Below are 16,133 nucleotides of genomic sequence, written 5' to 3' on the forward strand. Positions count from 1 at the left end.
GCATACCAGCCTCTCGGTTGTGCCCAAGTGGTGTGGTGATAAGATGCTTGTCTACCATCGTGAATGTTGCTGTCATGGTCCCATGTTCAAACCCGAGGGAGGAAATCGGCAAGATATTTTCCCTAATGAGCTTGAAGCGACCACCGATGGATAGCACCTTAACATTTCCAATCCATCTCATTAATGGCAGTAAATTGCAATATAGCGATATGGCCAGAGCTGGCATTTGGTGAAGTAGTAGCCTCTCGGTAAGTATAAAAAGGCAAAAATGTCTACTGCTACCATTGAGAATCTGCAATAAATTGCGGGTCCCAGTCTAACTATACCAGTTGAGCGGTCTGAAGCTTACAGGAATTCCTCTCTTGAAAGTGAAATAGATAAGTCTAACTATCCCTCTTGTGCAGAAAATGATGGTGGGGTGACAAAAATTATCAAGTGATCATAACATAATGTTAACTACATGCGACATAATTAGATATTCTTACTGATACAGTGGAACCTATACAAAACGGAACATTAAGAGACTGAAATGATATTCCATTTTATAAAAGGGCACATCAAGGCACTAATCATCAGGATTATCTTTTGATTCTGTTCAAGAGGGGTTTCTGTCTCATACACTGTCTGTGTTACACAGGTATCACTGTAATACAAAAATTACTACAACAACTTATATGTGACTGCAATCACATCAAAGAAAATGAAAATACTTACACACATATGTATATTGAAATCATGATGAAGTTTCAATGTTACTATGAGGTGAGGATTTTCTGTAACAACCTGTTTGATAGAACTCAGATTATCCTTTGCATTAAAACAAAAAGACTTAAAGCTTTGAATAGAAGAAAATGCATAACATTTTCCTTCATAATGAAGAACACCAAGTGCTCGATTTCCTTTGATAAGCAATCCTCTGCCTTTCAAGAGAGCCCATGGACAGAAGCCCTGCAATATAAAAAAATTTCTCTTTACTCACACATAACTGATATATGAGCACTAAAACGTGCACTTCTGGAATGTAAGTAGATTAGCCTTTGAGGACTAAATGAAAGATGAGCAGCATATGCGAGCCCAAAATACAGATTAATAATAATAAATGCATTTCGGAACTTCATTGAAATTCTTTTCTCAGTAGCAAAGGAAATAATGGAACAAATTCAATACAATAACAACACAAAATGTTTCTTACAGCAGAATTCACTCGACTGTCGAGAAACAAACTTATTGCTAATCTATATTTTGGACTTGCATTGTTAATCTTCTGTTACTGTTTTTTAAATACATATATTTGCAGATTATCACTAAATATTTATGCATCTTGAAATGTACCATTTTCATTCCATCTCAAACATCACACTCATTTGAGTTTTTACGTTGTTTGATTGATTGTGACAAATCATCAAGAACTTTTCTTTACAAATACTTTGGTTTCAACCTGATGGCAGCAGCTTCAAGATGGTACACAAGCATCTTTTCACTTGCGTCCTTATGAATATGAACGGTCAAATTTCATCATTTGTGATTATTTCAGTTTTAAATGTTGAGGAATAAGTAAACAGAATTATTTTTTGTAAGTTCATATTCATTTCTTTATAAATTTTTTCATTAGTTCCTAAAGTTATTGTTTGAACTATATACGGCAAACCATCCTACCTCGTATTCTAATGAAATAATTTCAAAGTTGTTCACACGTGACGAATCAAGGAGTTTAAGATTTTGAGCTTCGTTGCAAAGGTCTTCAAGTAGAATTCTGATTTCTGTTCTAAAACGATTCATCTTACACATTTCACTTCCATCATCATCATTATCATCTTCTTCTTCTTTTTTTGCTTCAGCACGTCTTTTTCTTTTACAAATACTATTCCACAAACTCTTTATTGATCCTACATCATAAGACCCTCTTGCATCCTTTAAAAACAATTGAAATGGAAAAGAAAAATAGCGTTGAAGTATATGAATACTTAATAAGTTGAGGAAATCATCATCCAACACATACGAAAAAAATTACATGCCTCAAAGATTCTTTAATACTTTACATAAGTAATTCACATTGCCTCAATTTCAAACAAAATACACAAATTTAAAAAAAAATTCACAAGCACAAGTAATAAAATTCATTAACTTCTTATTCCTGGACAATACCAAATTGGATTTTCAATTGCGATTGATGGTATATAAAAAGTATTTCTTTAAGGAACAAAACCATATCAAATAAACTTATTAGAAATTGATAGTCTTTCATAGTCTTTTTGAGAAGTATAACAAACCATTTCAAAGTCTTTAATTTTTCGTAGCATGCCAAAGTAGTGCCTCAAGAGAACATAATCTGTAACCATGTCTTTCCATTTTTGACCTATGTCCTTGTACTGTTCCTGTACCATTTGCAAAAAAAAGATGAACAAATCATAAATAAAATAGATCAAACATAATAATTTATGAATAACATCAACTCCTCAACAGTCACAAACAAGATATCTTGTCCAAACACAAATGGAAGAAATTCATTCCAGCTTATTTGTTTTTCGTTTTTTACCTTTTTTCTCATCACCGGGAAGCTTTATTGTAATCCAACAGAAGTATTCTTTTTTTTCTCTCCCCGGTTCTTTCTATACTCCGGTTGAGTGATTCATTTTCTCTGGACATATAATGTATACTTCTACTACATATATATGAGGGAAACTAAACACGTAAGGAGGGTGGAAAAAAGAGGGTGAAAGATATATATACTATACTCTTCACCCCCTATATTTATAAGGAATATTCGCCAATTGCTCAAAGAGAGATCGTTCAAACTTATTGCCGAAAGCCTGTATGTGAAGGGGTTGAGGTATAAAAATAATAATGAAAATTTCTCCCAAGTAGAAGATTGTTAAGAAATTAAAAAATAAATGTTTATCCCTTTCTTTATGGGTAAAATAAACTTTTCTGCCCACATTCAGATTTCATTTACCCATAAAAAATTACTATACACATTTTTATGAAATCACTATTTTTCTGTTTCTAATGGTTCACAATTTGTAGCTTAAATTGAGTCAAGCTAAATTAACAGAGATTAACATTAATGATTTAAAATTACAGAGATTTACAATGTAAAGATTAACATTACGAAAACAATCAGTATTAATACAAATTTTCAGCAGTTACTTACGAATATCTCCGATGGCAGCACTGATGAAGATGAAATTGCGGCTCTGAGATCATTTGCTGACTGCTTGAATGACACAATTAGTCTTTCAGTTCTAAGAAACATTGCACCACACTCAACCTTATGATGATATGGAGAAAACCGGAATTAGTAAGCAAACACAAACAAAGAAGTAATAAACTCATCTTTTGTCACTTAGAAAAAAAGAGCGGACATTATACCAAGCTTTCTGTAATATTATTAATAAAAAATCGTCATTTATTCAATCTGTTCTATTAATAAAATTCTGAAAAAAATTTTGATTACAACAGTCACAGAAGACATTTCTATCCTAATACTTTGTTTCATTTTGATATTCATTAATTCCTACATATAATTCCCCTTTAGTAGCTATTAAAATGACAAAAGAAATGCCTTCATGTACTTTAATATATCTATATCTGCTAATATTAATAAGCAGATATAAAGTGCACTGAATGCATGCAGTTCCTTATTTTCTACAGAGCGTGTTTACCATATTGTGATTATAAAGTACCGATTTCTTCTTCAGTCAAATTTTAAAATGTATTTATATCTCATGTTTACACACAATTTAATAAATAAAACCGAAAACATAATTATCAATAAATTTAAAATCCAATATAAATAATGCAGCTTCTTAGAAACTTCACAGTATAGTCACTTTGACTGTTTTTCTTCTATTTCTCAAAATAAACATAAAAACATCGACCTAATTGAACCAGGGTTGTCAAATTTGCTGCCTAGGTAGAAACCTTTCCCCCCGGGCTGGGTTTTTTGGGGAATATTGTTTCTTTTCGAAGAAAATGCGTTGCTTTCAGGTTAAAATTTTAGTTTGAGCTTATATATTCCAAAAATTGCTGCACAGTGCAGTGTCATATTCATGTTGCGCACTGAATAAGGCGATAAGCGAGATGCCACGGGTGCTCCCTAATTGTATATATTCCCCCACACAATACTTCTATCTTGTATATTTTCATTAAATCCGCCGGAGCGAGTGAACTCAACCCAATAAAACTGATGCTGGTTCTAGTCGCAAGTTATCAAACCCATTTGCTCACCAATAAGGTGTTAAGCGAGATGACTCGCTCCGATGGATATATATGTATATTATTTCACAATAAGATTCTCATTTCTTTTTCTTTTTGTATCCTGTGCATATAATATGGCAAGTGTAAGATAACAGATGAGATGGCATGGGGGGGGGGGCGCTCAATTGCTTTTAAAACATACCTCCATTCTAATATGTGTACATTCATTTTAACTAAACCCAGAAACTTCTCCAACTCCTAATCCCATCTCGTCTGTAATCACCACAAAATTTGTTAATCGCGACAGTACCCAATTGTCCGGGGAAAATATGTTGTAAAAAAGTTTAAGTTTGTATGTTTTTTTTTTCTTTTTTGACATAAAATAAAGTGTTACAGACTCTGCCACGAAGCTGGGCTGGAAGAGATCTCGGCAACGGGATAAGTCCAGTGGCAAAGTTCTGGCGTTCATTCATTCATTGCATAGTGCAGTGTTTAGAGTATGTATATTTGAAATATTTTTAAATGATGTTTTTAAAAACAAAAATGTGATAATAAATAATTTTTTGGAATCACAAACACACTTTTTTGTAATTGTTCTGACTACCTTTTTTTATGTAAGCATTTAGATATTACATTCACATACAAGAAACTGCAAACAGAAAATTGCAACCATGGACCTTAGTTTAACAAATATATCTGATAAGCATACCCACAGAAATTGCTTATTTATAATACGCAATTTTTCACACACACACAAATCCTTGTATAAATAAATTGAAGCATCTGTGAGGAAGTAAACCAATGCATGTAAACTGAATTTTCATTCAGAAAATATTTACATGTTTGCATTACTTTTATACAGGTACATCAGACATACATAAGTTTTATACAGGTACAACAGACTTTCATAACTGAAATATCAAGAGACAAAAATAACATTATGGGATTCTTGAATTGAACATTGGTAATGAACATCTTCAAGTGAAACAGAACAAAAAGTATAGTTTTTCTTACAAAAATAACACCTAACCAGAAAATAAGCTTTAGCTTGATTTGTCAAGATGCTCATAATATAAGCTTGACCCCGAAAATTTGCCTATTAAAATCGTCAGCCAAATGAATGCATTCTGTAGGTCTGTTGCTATACATGACAGGTTTTCTTGTATAGTGATATTAGTATACAATAATGTTATTGACATCTGTATTTAATGATAATTCAAGTTATTCTGCAGTTTTAAGTTCCCAAAAATTGCTAATTTGGACAAGTGGAAAACACCTCCAGAGTAATGAATCCTCAGAATGACTGCAATCTCTTCTTAACCAGATCATTTTTTAATTATTACTGCTCTTTTATATTTCAGAATTTAATTTAATGAAGTAGGAATATTCTTTAACAGTAAGGAATTAAAGAAAAAGAGAAGCATGAGACTTTTTCAGCTCCTGAAAGTTTGGGTTCAATTAAAAAAAAAAGCTTTATGGTTCTGGTTACATAGCTAAAGGTTTTACTTTTGACGTATCAGGACACTTTTGGATACATTTTCTGCAGGATTAGAAAAATTTGAAGAAAAAATAATTCAGGCACCATTCTGATTTCTCAGAATTTTCATTATACAAATTCATTTATTTTACCACAATCTTTTTGCTACAGTTCTGCATACAACTCAAGGTTCAGATACAATTACACAGAAGTTGGTGTGTTTGTGTGTGAAGTTATTCCCTTATAATATGGTCATTTTAGTCATCAAATACATAGGTTAACATGCACCAAAAATTTATATTTAGACATAATATAAGATGTACACATAAAGGATGTACATTAGGGTGGGTCGAAAAAAAAAAAAAAATTCAAATCGCTATAGCGTGGAAAAGTTGCTGCCTCTAATAAAAGAAAAATGACATAAAAAATTTAAAATTTGTTGATATCTTCCAGTCGCGCATCGTACTTGAAGTTTATGAAAATTGATGAAATTGAACATTTTTCTTAATTTTTTAAAATTTTACTTAAAATTGAATGATCAACACGCAAAAATTTGCTATGCTTATTTTATGATCCAATAAAGTAAAATAAATTAAAACATCATTAATATTTCAATGTTTATCGGTCGTACAATATGTTCGAAAAACTGGAATTGACCAAATTTTTTCAAGTTTCATTGTGCAGCTCTTCGCATGCTTTGTCAGAACAAAATGACCCAGAATTTACCACGTTGAGGTGGCTACACATTGAGTTTCACCCACACCCTATCCAATTCCAGTTTTTCGAACATATTGCGCGACCGATAAACATTGAATTATTAATGATGTTTTAATTGATTTTACTTTATTGAACCATGAAATAAGCATAGCAAACTTTTGTGTTTCGATCGTTCAATTTTAACTAATATTAAAAAAATTTAAAAAAATGTTCAATTTAGTTAGTTTTCATAAACTTCAAGTACTAAGCGCGACTGGAAGATATCAACCGATTTAAAATTTTTTTATGTTGTTTTTCTTCTTATTAAAGGAAGCAACTTTTCCACACTACAGCAATTTGAAAATAAAAACTTCATTTTCTTCAACCCACCCCTAATGTATATACATGTTTAAGTTACATATTTTGAAGTTGTGGAAAAAGAAAATTAAATTTTCCTCCCATTTTGCCCAAAAATCCCGCCCGGGCTGTAAATGAACAATTATTCCCTTATTGTATGGTCAATTTTATTAATCAAATACATAGTTTAACATGCACTAAAAATATATATTTAGGCATAATGTAAGATGTACACATAGAGAATGTACATACATGTTTAAAAAAATAAATAAATAAAATAACGTGATCTTCACGTATTCCCAAGGGATCAGCATGATCCGTCAAGGGAATTTATTAGTGTTAGTAGACATCCATGCCCGAACCGGGATGATAATATTAAATTAGATATTAGATATTAATTTATTAAATATATTGGATATTAAATTATTAAATAATATTAAATTAGATATTTTGTGGTTGTGGGGAAAAAAAATTAAATTTTTCCCAAAAACCATTCATCATTAATTTTATCTAATAATACAAATACAAAGCCACAACAAGAAAAATGCCCAACGAGATGGCTGAAGAAAAAGATGCTCATTTTTTATCAGTGAGAAATAACTGTATTAAAAAAATCTCATAATTTGAAGGAATATTTTCACTACTCAACAAAATTTGAAGGATTAAAATTGAGTTTCGACGTGTGAATCACATGCATAAAGGTGCATATTGGCAAACACTGGTCCCCTCTGATTCCCCCTGATGATGTTTTGTATATTATCAATATTTGTATTCTAGTTGATTTATTTTAAAGTATTTATTTTTTTACTCAGAAAAAAATAGCAGTGAGAAAGAATTAAGACGGAGAAAAAATAGTTTTTTAGTTTTATGAAAAATTCATAATAAAATACTTATAATACTTCATTCAAATATAGGAAATCTTTTGCATTAAGTATTTTCTTGCAAAAAAAAAAGAAAAAAAGCTGCCCATTTTTTAACAAATTGTTACATTTTTCTCAAGTAAAAATGGGGGCATATTTCATATGGTGGATGAATCAGCCATAATAATAATAAATAACAAATTGAAAAAATATTTTTTGTACTCACAGTCATAATGTTTAGAAAAAATGCATACTGATGAAGAAATGCTAAATACAACTTCAGGTGCTTCATTATATCTTCACCGACAATGTTTTTTTTACCATTTTCTTGAAGGTAATGATAGGTCATTATTCCTAATGATAAAAAGTTATAACAAAGAAATAGAAAATTTCATTGTTTTATTCATCAACATGTGTGTGTGAAAAACTATAACTAATCATTCTTAACTTATAAAATCTATCACACCACCAGATATAAACTGCACTGATTAAATAAATATAATCACTCTGCTTTTTTAGGATAAAATATAACTAGAAAAATATTTACTGAAATGTATAAATAACAACTTTATTGGAAAACGTGAAATATAGTGGAACCTCCCATAACAGACACTCCCTGTTAGTGGACACTTTTCTGAATCATGTCATCAGGCTTCAATGAATTTACTACTTATCAACAGATAAGTACTGTTGGCACACAAAATGTTTGGCCCCAAGGATCTCTGTTATAAAGAGGTTCCACTATAGAAGCAATTTCGATATTTTTTTGGGCAGGTAAAAATGATCAAATAAGGAGATATTGTTGCTCCAGGAAAGCAATGATAAAATAAATCAGCAATGGCCATAAGTATACGGCTCTACAAGTCAAAACATTGAGAAGTGCTGCAATAGTGCGTATAGTGATATTGTGGGTTGCAGAAGTACTTTCAATTTGCACAGTTGCTTGCATCATTGATAATTTTTGCTGGTCATGGTTATTTTTATGCACACGAGAGCTAATTAGACCGGGACCTACAATTTATTGTCGATTCCGAATGGCAGCCTTTTTTTATACTCACAGAGAGGTCGGTGCGCTAGCCCCTCACACATTTTCCTACCCCCATAGTTTACAGGGAATATTGCTGATAACTATATGTTTCGCAGAATATACTTTGTGTAATGAGTAAAAAAAAGTAGGTGCTGAATTTTCAGATATATATTACAAAAATAAAAGAAGGTATCATTAGAATTTTTTGCTAGCACAGGATAATTTTACTGTATTTAATAACTGAATAATCATTACGAATAACATATAACTTTTAGTGCAATCAGAACTTATTACCTTCCAATAACTTGACTGAATCTTCTGTGCGTTTTTTCTCAGTAATGATATCTTTCACCAAGTTAGATACATTTTCAGATACCATCTTGATTACTAAATATTGAGATATGGTGAAAAAAGGCTTCAAAGACATGTCTAATTAGGTGCAGTAAAATAAGTTCATCTAAACATATTTCTCGAAAAGTAAGAAAAATAAACATTAGCTTATCATTCCAAAAAATATTTTTAATAATAAAATTCATAAGTTTTGCACATATACAGTAAAACTCCTAAATAACCATACTCCAGGGACCAGAGAAACTTATACTTATAAAGAATTTATTGTTATAGATTGAATTTATTAACACTATGAAAAGTGCATCTGGATTATAGAGTAGTATTGTTGTATAGATGATTATCATTGCAGAGGGTGTATTCATATAGGATTTTCACTACATAAACTTTATTGTGTTCCAATAAACTTATAATCACTCACATAAATATTGCTTAGCAATCATTATCATAAAATCAGTTTTAATTCAAAAGCACATAGGATTTGTTTTTTTATATGTTTCTGTAATACTGTATTGTGATTAAAGTTGCATATCTCACCTAATTGTCTATTTTCTGAAGGATTTATTCTGAAAAACTGTGTGGTGCCACTTTCACAGATTTACAGGAGTAGTGTTTTGTTAGGGTATCGTTCCAAGGAATTAAGCTCGTTAATGTGGTTCTGATATTTAAAAAAGGTAGTAGAGAAGCTGCATCCAATTATCGTCCGGTGAGTTTGACGAGCTCCTCTATCAAAAATTTTGGAAATTGTTATCAAAAAGCAAATTGGTGAAGTAAATATTGTCGGATAATCAGCATTGGTTCAGGAAAAGGAAGTCATGTGTAACTAACCTCCTTTGCTTCTATGATCATATGATTAAAGCTTTGGGTAAGAGTAAAAATGTAGATGTTGTTTACTTTAATTTCCAGAAGGCATAGGGTCTAACATAGTAAACTCTTGAAGCTTTACATGAGATTGGGATGGGGGGCAACTTGCTGAATTGGATAGAATCGTAGTTAAGAGATAGAATGGGGATTTCTCTGATTGGACAGGTGTTGCAAGTGCAGTCCCTCAAGGAAGTGTCCTTGGCCCCCATACTTTTTCACCCTTTTATCAAATAAAGTTCATCAGGGGATTGTTAACAAATTCGCAGATGATGTGAAACTAATGGGGGTAGTTAGGAATCAAAGTGATAGGGGAGTTGCTCAAGACCAACTTAAACAGAATTGGAGCATGGGCAAATCAATGGAGCATGCCTTTAGAGTTGACAAGTGCATGGTCGCTCATTTTGGCACAAACAATCCACATTTATTTTACAAGTTAAATATGGTGTCACTGTTCCAGATGCAACTAAGGTCACCAAATTGGGAATTCTCATAGACAAATAGCTTAGGTTTTCTGAAAATTGTTCAGCAGTGGTCACAAAAATTGAATAGAATGCTCAGTTTTATTTTCAAAAAAGTCTCTGCATTCTCCTAAAAGCATTCTTCTGCTTTTCCAAAGCTTAGTTCGTCCTGGACTGGAGTATGTTGTCAGGTTTTGAAGATCATACATAGAGAGGGACATAGACTTGGCTGAAAGGATGCAGAGAAGAGCTACGAGTGTCTGGCTTAAGTTATGAAGAGAGACTTCATTTTTTGAATATGTTTAGATTGAAAGAATGCTGGTGTCAGAGGGATGTGATTGAAGTGTTCAAAGTTTGCAATGAGATATATAGGATAGACCTTGAATTATTTATTAATACGTTGTCAATCAATTGTTTCGACAAGGGATGCCAGTATCAATTAGTAAAGGACAATTCTAGGTTGTGGGGTCGTAGGGAATTTTATTCTAATAGGGTTGTTAATAAATAGAATAGTAAAATAACTACCCCCAGGGGTAGTAAATTTTAACACAATTCACACATTTAAAAATACAATAAATTGTTGGGGTAAATGGAGAAGCTATAAGCTTCCATACTTGTATTCCATACTTTCCATATTGTATTATATTTTATTATGTATATATATATAGTTTTTAGTTTTTATAATTGAATTTTTAATTGGGTTGCTGTATTTCTAAAATACAGCAATCCAATGACATCCATGTTTGTTATGAGCATCTTTTTCTTCAGCCATCTTGTTGGGCATTTTGCTTGTTATGGCGTTGTATTTGTATTATTAGATAAAATTAATGATGAATTAGATAAAAAAGACATGAAATAAATTACTGTTTCTAGCTGCAGTTTGTCCTCTTCCTTCATACCAGCTGAAGAAACACAGTCCTGAAGAAATTAGACCCAATTGTTTGAGATAAAACTTCTTCTCTTTGTTGCTGAACTGAAGAAAATTATCCATATGTGTAATTGGAAATAAAGTTGCTACAGCTCCTACATGAAACAAGAAAAAGATGAGAAACTATTCTTCACGTTTTAGAATAAATTATTCATCATATGAAGCAAACTTTATAAACACAGTTGTTAAAAAAAACACAGTAATTTTCCTCAACCATTACACGGATATTTATCAGTACACACACACACACACACACCTAAATGATAACTAACGAAAGTCAACATATAATTACTTGAAAATATGCCAAGTTTTATAATGAATAAATATAGAAGGTAATATTTAAGTTGAACATGATAAGCCCTACACCAAAATTATAGGTATGGAGCCATTCAAGTATTGAATTCATGCTGACATAACACTCTTGAATGCCCCTATATTGTGATTTTGAACTTTGTAAATATTTTTTGAAAAAGAGAAAGATATGGAAATATTTTTTTAACCTTAAACAACAAACTAAAAATATCACTTGCTTTCAATGTCCTTAAATTTCCTTTTATCATATTTCTGATGAGAGTTATCATGAAGATAAACATATTCAACAATTTCCTTATACAGGACTTGAATCTCTCCCTGTGAACTGCATACACTAGTTGATAACTTGTGAACCATTGTGCTCAATTTAGATTTGTGAGCCATATGTCTTTCTTTAACAAAGTGATCTAGAATAAAAGAAAAATTACATTAAAAATGTAAAAAAATTGAAAAATTTGCTACGAAATGGATCAAAACAAATGTGAAAAATAAAATGTAAATCATGACATTTCATTTGACAGAAAAAAGGTTTCAATGGAAATTTTCAAAGCTAAAGGTACTTTTTGGATTCATGACACCCTTAGCTTATACGTCTGCAATCCAGTAAGTGATAGCCACTGTGCGATTGTGCGGGCATCATGATGGAATCATTTCGCAATGATCCCAGTTTGAATCCTACTAGTGGCAGAGTGGTGGTTGACTGGAGTGAGAGTGTTTTTTTTTGTTCTTCTAATTTCTAAGTATGAATGCTAAATGATCCTTTGTTTGACAAGTTTCCCAGCAGAGAGCAGGCAGGCTTTCACTCATGGACGCATATACGGGGGGGGGGCATGGGGGCATCGCCCCCTCCCAGCGTCAAAGATGGAGTCGACTGATCTATTGAATATGTGTATATATGAATTGACATCATCATCATCGTGCCTCTCCCAGAAATAATAACCATGCCCCCTCTCAGACTTTCAAGTCTATCTCTGCCCATACTTTCATCGAGGTATTTGCATAACACGAAACTTCAGGCATCTGGCAGTTTTACTTCTAATACGGAAAACAGAAGGCAAAACTTCTTGAACACAAACCCTGCATAACTATGACATCATAGATACGTCATAGTCACGCATAATATAAGAAAGAATTTTCCAGCTTGCACAAATTTGTTCGAAATTCTATAAGAGAAATGTCTTGGAAGTACATGTACGATTGAGTAGCAGTAGTGTATATGTGATATGTGCTCACGATAAGAGTGTAACATGATGAAAGCGATTAAATGTAATCATGAAGATTTTTTGGTATAATTATAATCTTGGATTAATTTTAGGGAGAGAGAGAGAGAGAATATATTTTTCTTTTTATTTTATATATATATATATCATTTTTTATATTTTAATCTAAATTTTTTCTCAACCACCTTTTAGGGCGATTTCCTACTTGGTTTTGGTGTTTGCTTTGTAAAAGTACACAAAACATTAAATGGAATTTCAATTTTTTAAATTAATTCTATTTTAATTTTTTAATTAAAAGTAAAATAAATTGAAAAGTAATTATTTAATTTGAAAAATAACATCAACTGAAAACAGGAAATAAATTTGATTTTTTTCTAATTGAAAATTTCAAGTTTCACTAATGCATAGTTTTAAGTATGAGCCTAAAACAGGAACAAAAAATGCCACCTTTTCAAATTTTGCTCCCCTTACTGACCAAAACCTGGCTACGCCACTACCTATAGTAAAAATCATATCAGTGTTTCAGTTCAGGAGAAATTTAGCCTTTTGTTTGCAATACATCAAATTAGTTCAATGTCAAAGGAGATATTTGACAAAAATTTGGAACTGACAGTTACAGATTTTGGGTGATAATTTGATTTTGCAAAAAAAATCCTGTAAGGTGACACTACCTCTATCTACGGGATATCTGTATTTAATGGCAAGCTACAAGTACTGAAAGATTGGTGAAGTGAAAAATTGTCACCAAAACCTATTAAAATCACTTCAGCAAACGCAGATTTCAGTGATGTAGTACAAACAAAAGACAATTTCTCCTGAACTAGATCAATGATATGATTTGTTGTAAACTCTTTCGAAAGCTGGTGTAATAGACAAGTTTTGGTTGGTAAATTTGACTAATTGTAGCTAGAAGGGTGTTTCCGGAATTGATGATTACAAATTTTTGTGATAATTCAATTTTGAACTTTGCCAATCTTCCAGCGCTTGTACTGTCACATTAAATACAGATATTCCGATGAAACTGGTATAACTTTATAGGATTTTTTCTGTTGTTTCCAAACATGAGCTTAGTTTGTATATGTCTTTCACAAACTTCACAAATTTGGGTTTTTTCAAACTTGGAGGCACTTTTTTTCCATAATCGATTATCCATTATAACTCGAAAACAGTTTCAGATAGGACAGGGTTAGTAGGGTGTTTCATGTTCCACTTTGGCTCGCCTATCACTCCCTTTCATTTTGCAGAACACGTCATGTTCACCCTGTATTTTGGTCCATAAGAAGTCTACATATATGAGTAGATATTTGGTCTATACAGGGTCAGTAGTTTACAGGGAGGGGGGCTAAGCGAGCTATGGCCCAGGGCGGCAAATTCGGAGGGAGGCAAATTTTGTAGTACAGAAAGAGAAGGGAGAAATGTTTTTTTTTTTTTAAATTCACGTTTCGTAAACGTGTGGAAGTGCCATGTGTCGTTTCTATTGTAAATAATATATAATAATTGAACCATATTGTTTATTATTTTTCTTTTGTGTTTTTGTTGAAGTAAAAAAATATATGACTGTATAACCTTCCTATTTACAGTGTTATTCACCGCACTTCCCAATTAATAATAAAGAACATTTCAATAGCTCAATTTTGGCTCTCTTTGAAAGTAAAGACAGAATATTCTACAACGCAGGCTTTCTGAATACGGGGGGGGGGGGGGATATCCTCTAGTTTTAACAATGCCTGCCATACGCAAAAGAATCTTCTGCAACAAAGATGCTTTCATTGGCACCGGTCGGGGTTTTGGTGAGAGTCTTTGGGCTATGGTTGACCATATGGAGGGATAGAAACAGTGTTAAGTGGATATAAATGAATGGATGAATTCGATTACAATTCAATTTTTTTAAACTTGTTTGGGAACCGAAATGAGATGAAGCTGGTCAATCCAGAAAAACATCCAGTAAAAGTTTGACTGAAATAGGAGGGGGCGGCAAAAACATAAATACAGCCCTGTACAGGGTGTTCTGTTAATGGATCGACAAACTCAGAGTGTTGTTAGTAGATATGAAGAGGAACGAAAATTGCAATGGAACGGTGTCGAAAACCATGTTGAGAGGGTGAAAATCGCAAAAAAACACATGCAGGTTTTGATGCCATGCTGGAACGACAAAAAGTACAATAATAACTACAAAAAGATTTATTGAGTTGTTGGAAGTGGGGCTGCTGACATCATTACACAGTCTATAACGACATAAAAATGATTAACGGACGCGTTTGAAGATACTAGGTATGCTTTTGATGTCTGCCCCAGAGACATGTTGTTGGTACATCTGCTGTGCTTAATGCCCATTGCCATCTGCTCGACCGTAAATCAGATGCATATCAGCATATTCCTCATTCACATAGTCAGCCATCACGATACTCATTGAAACAAACAACTAACTGCTATACGTGCTTACTACTGCAATAGCACTAATTTACGTCGTCCGCAGCACATGATCCTACCCCAGCACATGCGTTTCACAACGCTGCATATGTCAGATATGATGAGCAAACTCACGAATGCATTCAGCGATCAACTGACATCCACCTTTCGTCTCCTCTGGAATCAGAACCTGCATGCGTTTTTCGAGATTTTCAACCTCTCAACGTGGTTTGCGACACCATGTTCTACTGCAATGTTTGTTCCTTTTGATGCCTACTAACAACCCTCTGAGTTTGCCGGTCCATTAACAGAATACTTTGTATATACACTTGCATCATTATTAGATATTATTCATTGAATATTCAAGGCAGATTTTTGGTCATAAGAAAACACCCTAGAAGGAGCTAGATTATTTGCTGACTACTCTGAAACATTTTGATTCTAACTTTTCTGAGAACTTATCCGTAAATAAGCAACCAAAGCTTTTATGATAACACATTTTTTTTAATATCCTTAAACACTTACCCATATCTCTATAATTCAGATCAAAATACACTTGTAGCCGATAAGTTGACATAACTGGATTATATCTGTTAATCAACAATTCCATACATACCTAAGATGAAGAAAATAATGTAGGTTATAAGAAAGCGCAAGCAATGTACACTTAAAGACAATAATGGTAATAAATAAAATGACAAAAATCAGTTATTTATTTTATATTTTTAAAAAATCTGGAAAGATATCTTGTGAAAACTCACTTCTGCCAACTCTTTGCAAACGGTAAAAGATGTATCTTGTTCTAGTTTTTCACTCCAATCAGAGTTTATTGTAAGCATTCGAAGCTGCAAAATATGAACAACCAATATCAACAATAACAACATCATTGATTCTTCAAGATAATAACCTGAAAAATTTTTAGTATTTAATTATTTTCTTAGTATTATTTTGCATTGATTACTTTATTAAAATAACAATCC

The 16,133-nt window shown here is 32.3% G+C and overlaps 1 protein-coding gene across 3 annotated transcripts in view; it reads right to left on the reverse strand.

Annotated features, from left to right (window-relative positions):
• Positions 1-16,133, reverse strand: part of LOC149077581 (cilia- and flagella-associated protein 206-like) — a 32,609-nt gene that overhangs the window by 11,806 nt on the left and 4,670 nt on the right. For 2 of the 3 annotated variants that reach the window (XM_089245154.1, XM_089245156.1), the window contains exons 2-11: positions 15,915-15,998; positions 15,679-15,769; positions 11,743-11,931; positions 11,149-11,307; positions 8,909-9,001; positions 7,814-7,941; positions 3,152-3,268; positions 2,271-2,375; positions 1,657-1,911; positions 715-948 (exon numbers count right to left, since the gene is read on the reverse strand). In XM_089245154.1, coding sequence (XP_089101280.1) covers positions 715-948; positions 1,657-1,911; positions 2,271-2,375; positions 3,152-3,268; positions 7,814-7,941; positions 8,909-9,001; positions 11,149-11,307; positions 11,743-11,931; positions 15,679-15,769; positions 15,915-15,998 — 1,455 coding nt within the window. Of the gene's footprint in view, positions 1-714; positions 949-1,656; positions 1,912-2,270; positions 2,376-3,151; positions 3,269-7,813; positions 7,942-8,908; positions 9,002-11,148; positions 11,308-11,742; positions 11,932-15,678; positions 15,770-15,914; positions 16,061-16,133 lie in introns of all 3 variants that reach the window. The other variant, XM_089245155.1, reaches the window with a different exon arrangement.

This window comes from Pholcus phalangioides, unplaced genomic scaffold (assembly GCF_987345545.1).
Source record: "Pholcus phalangioides strain wild (caught in Gottingen) unplaced genomic scaffold, Ppha-v1.0 ptg000015l_1, whole genome shotgun sequence".
NCBI lineage: Eukaryota > Metazoa > Arthropoda > Arachnida > Araneae > Pholcidae > Pholcus > Pholcus phalangioides.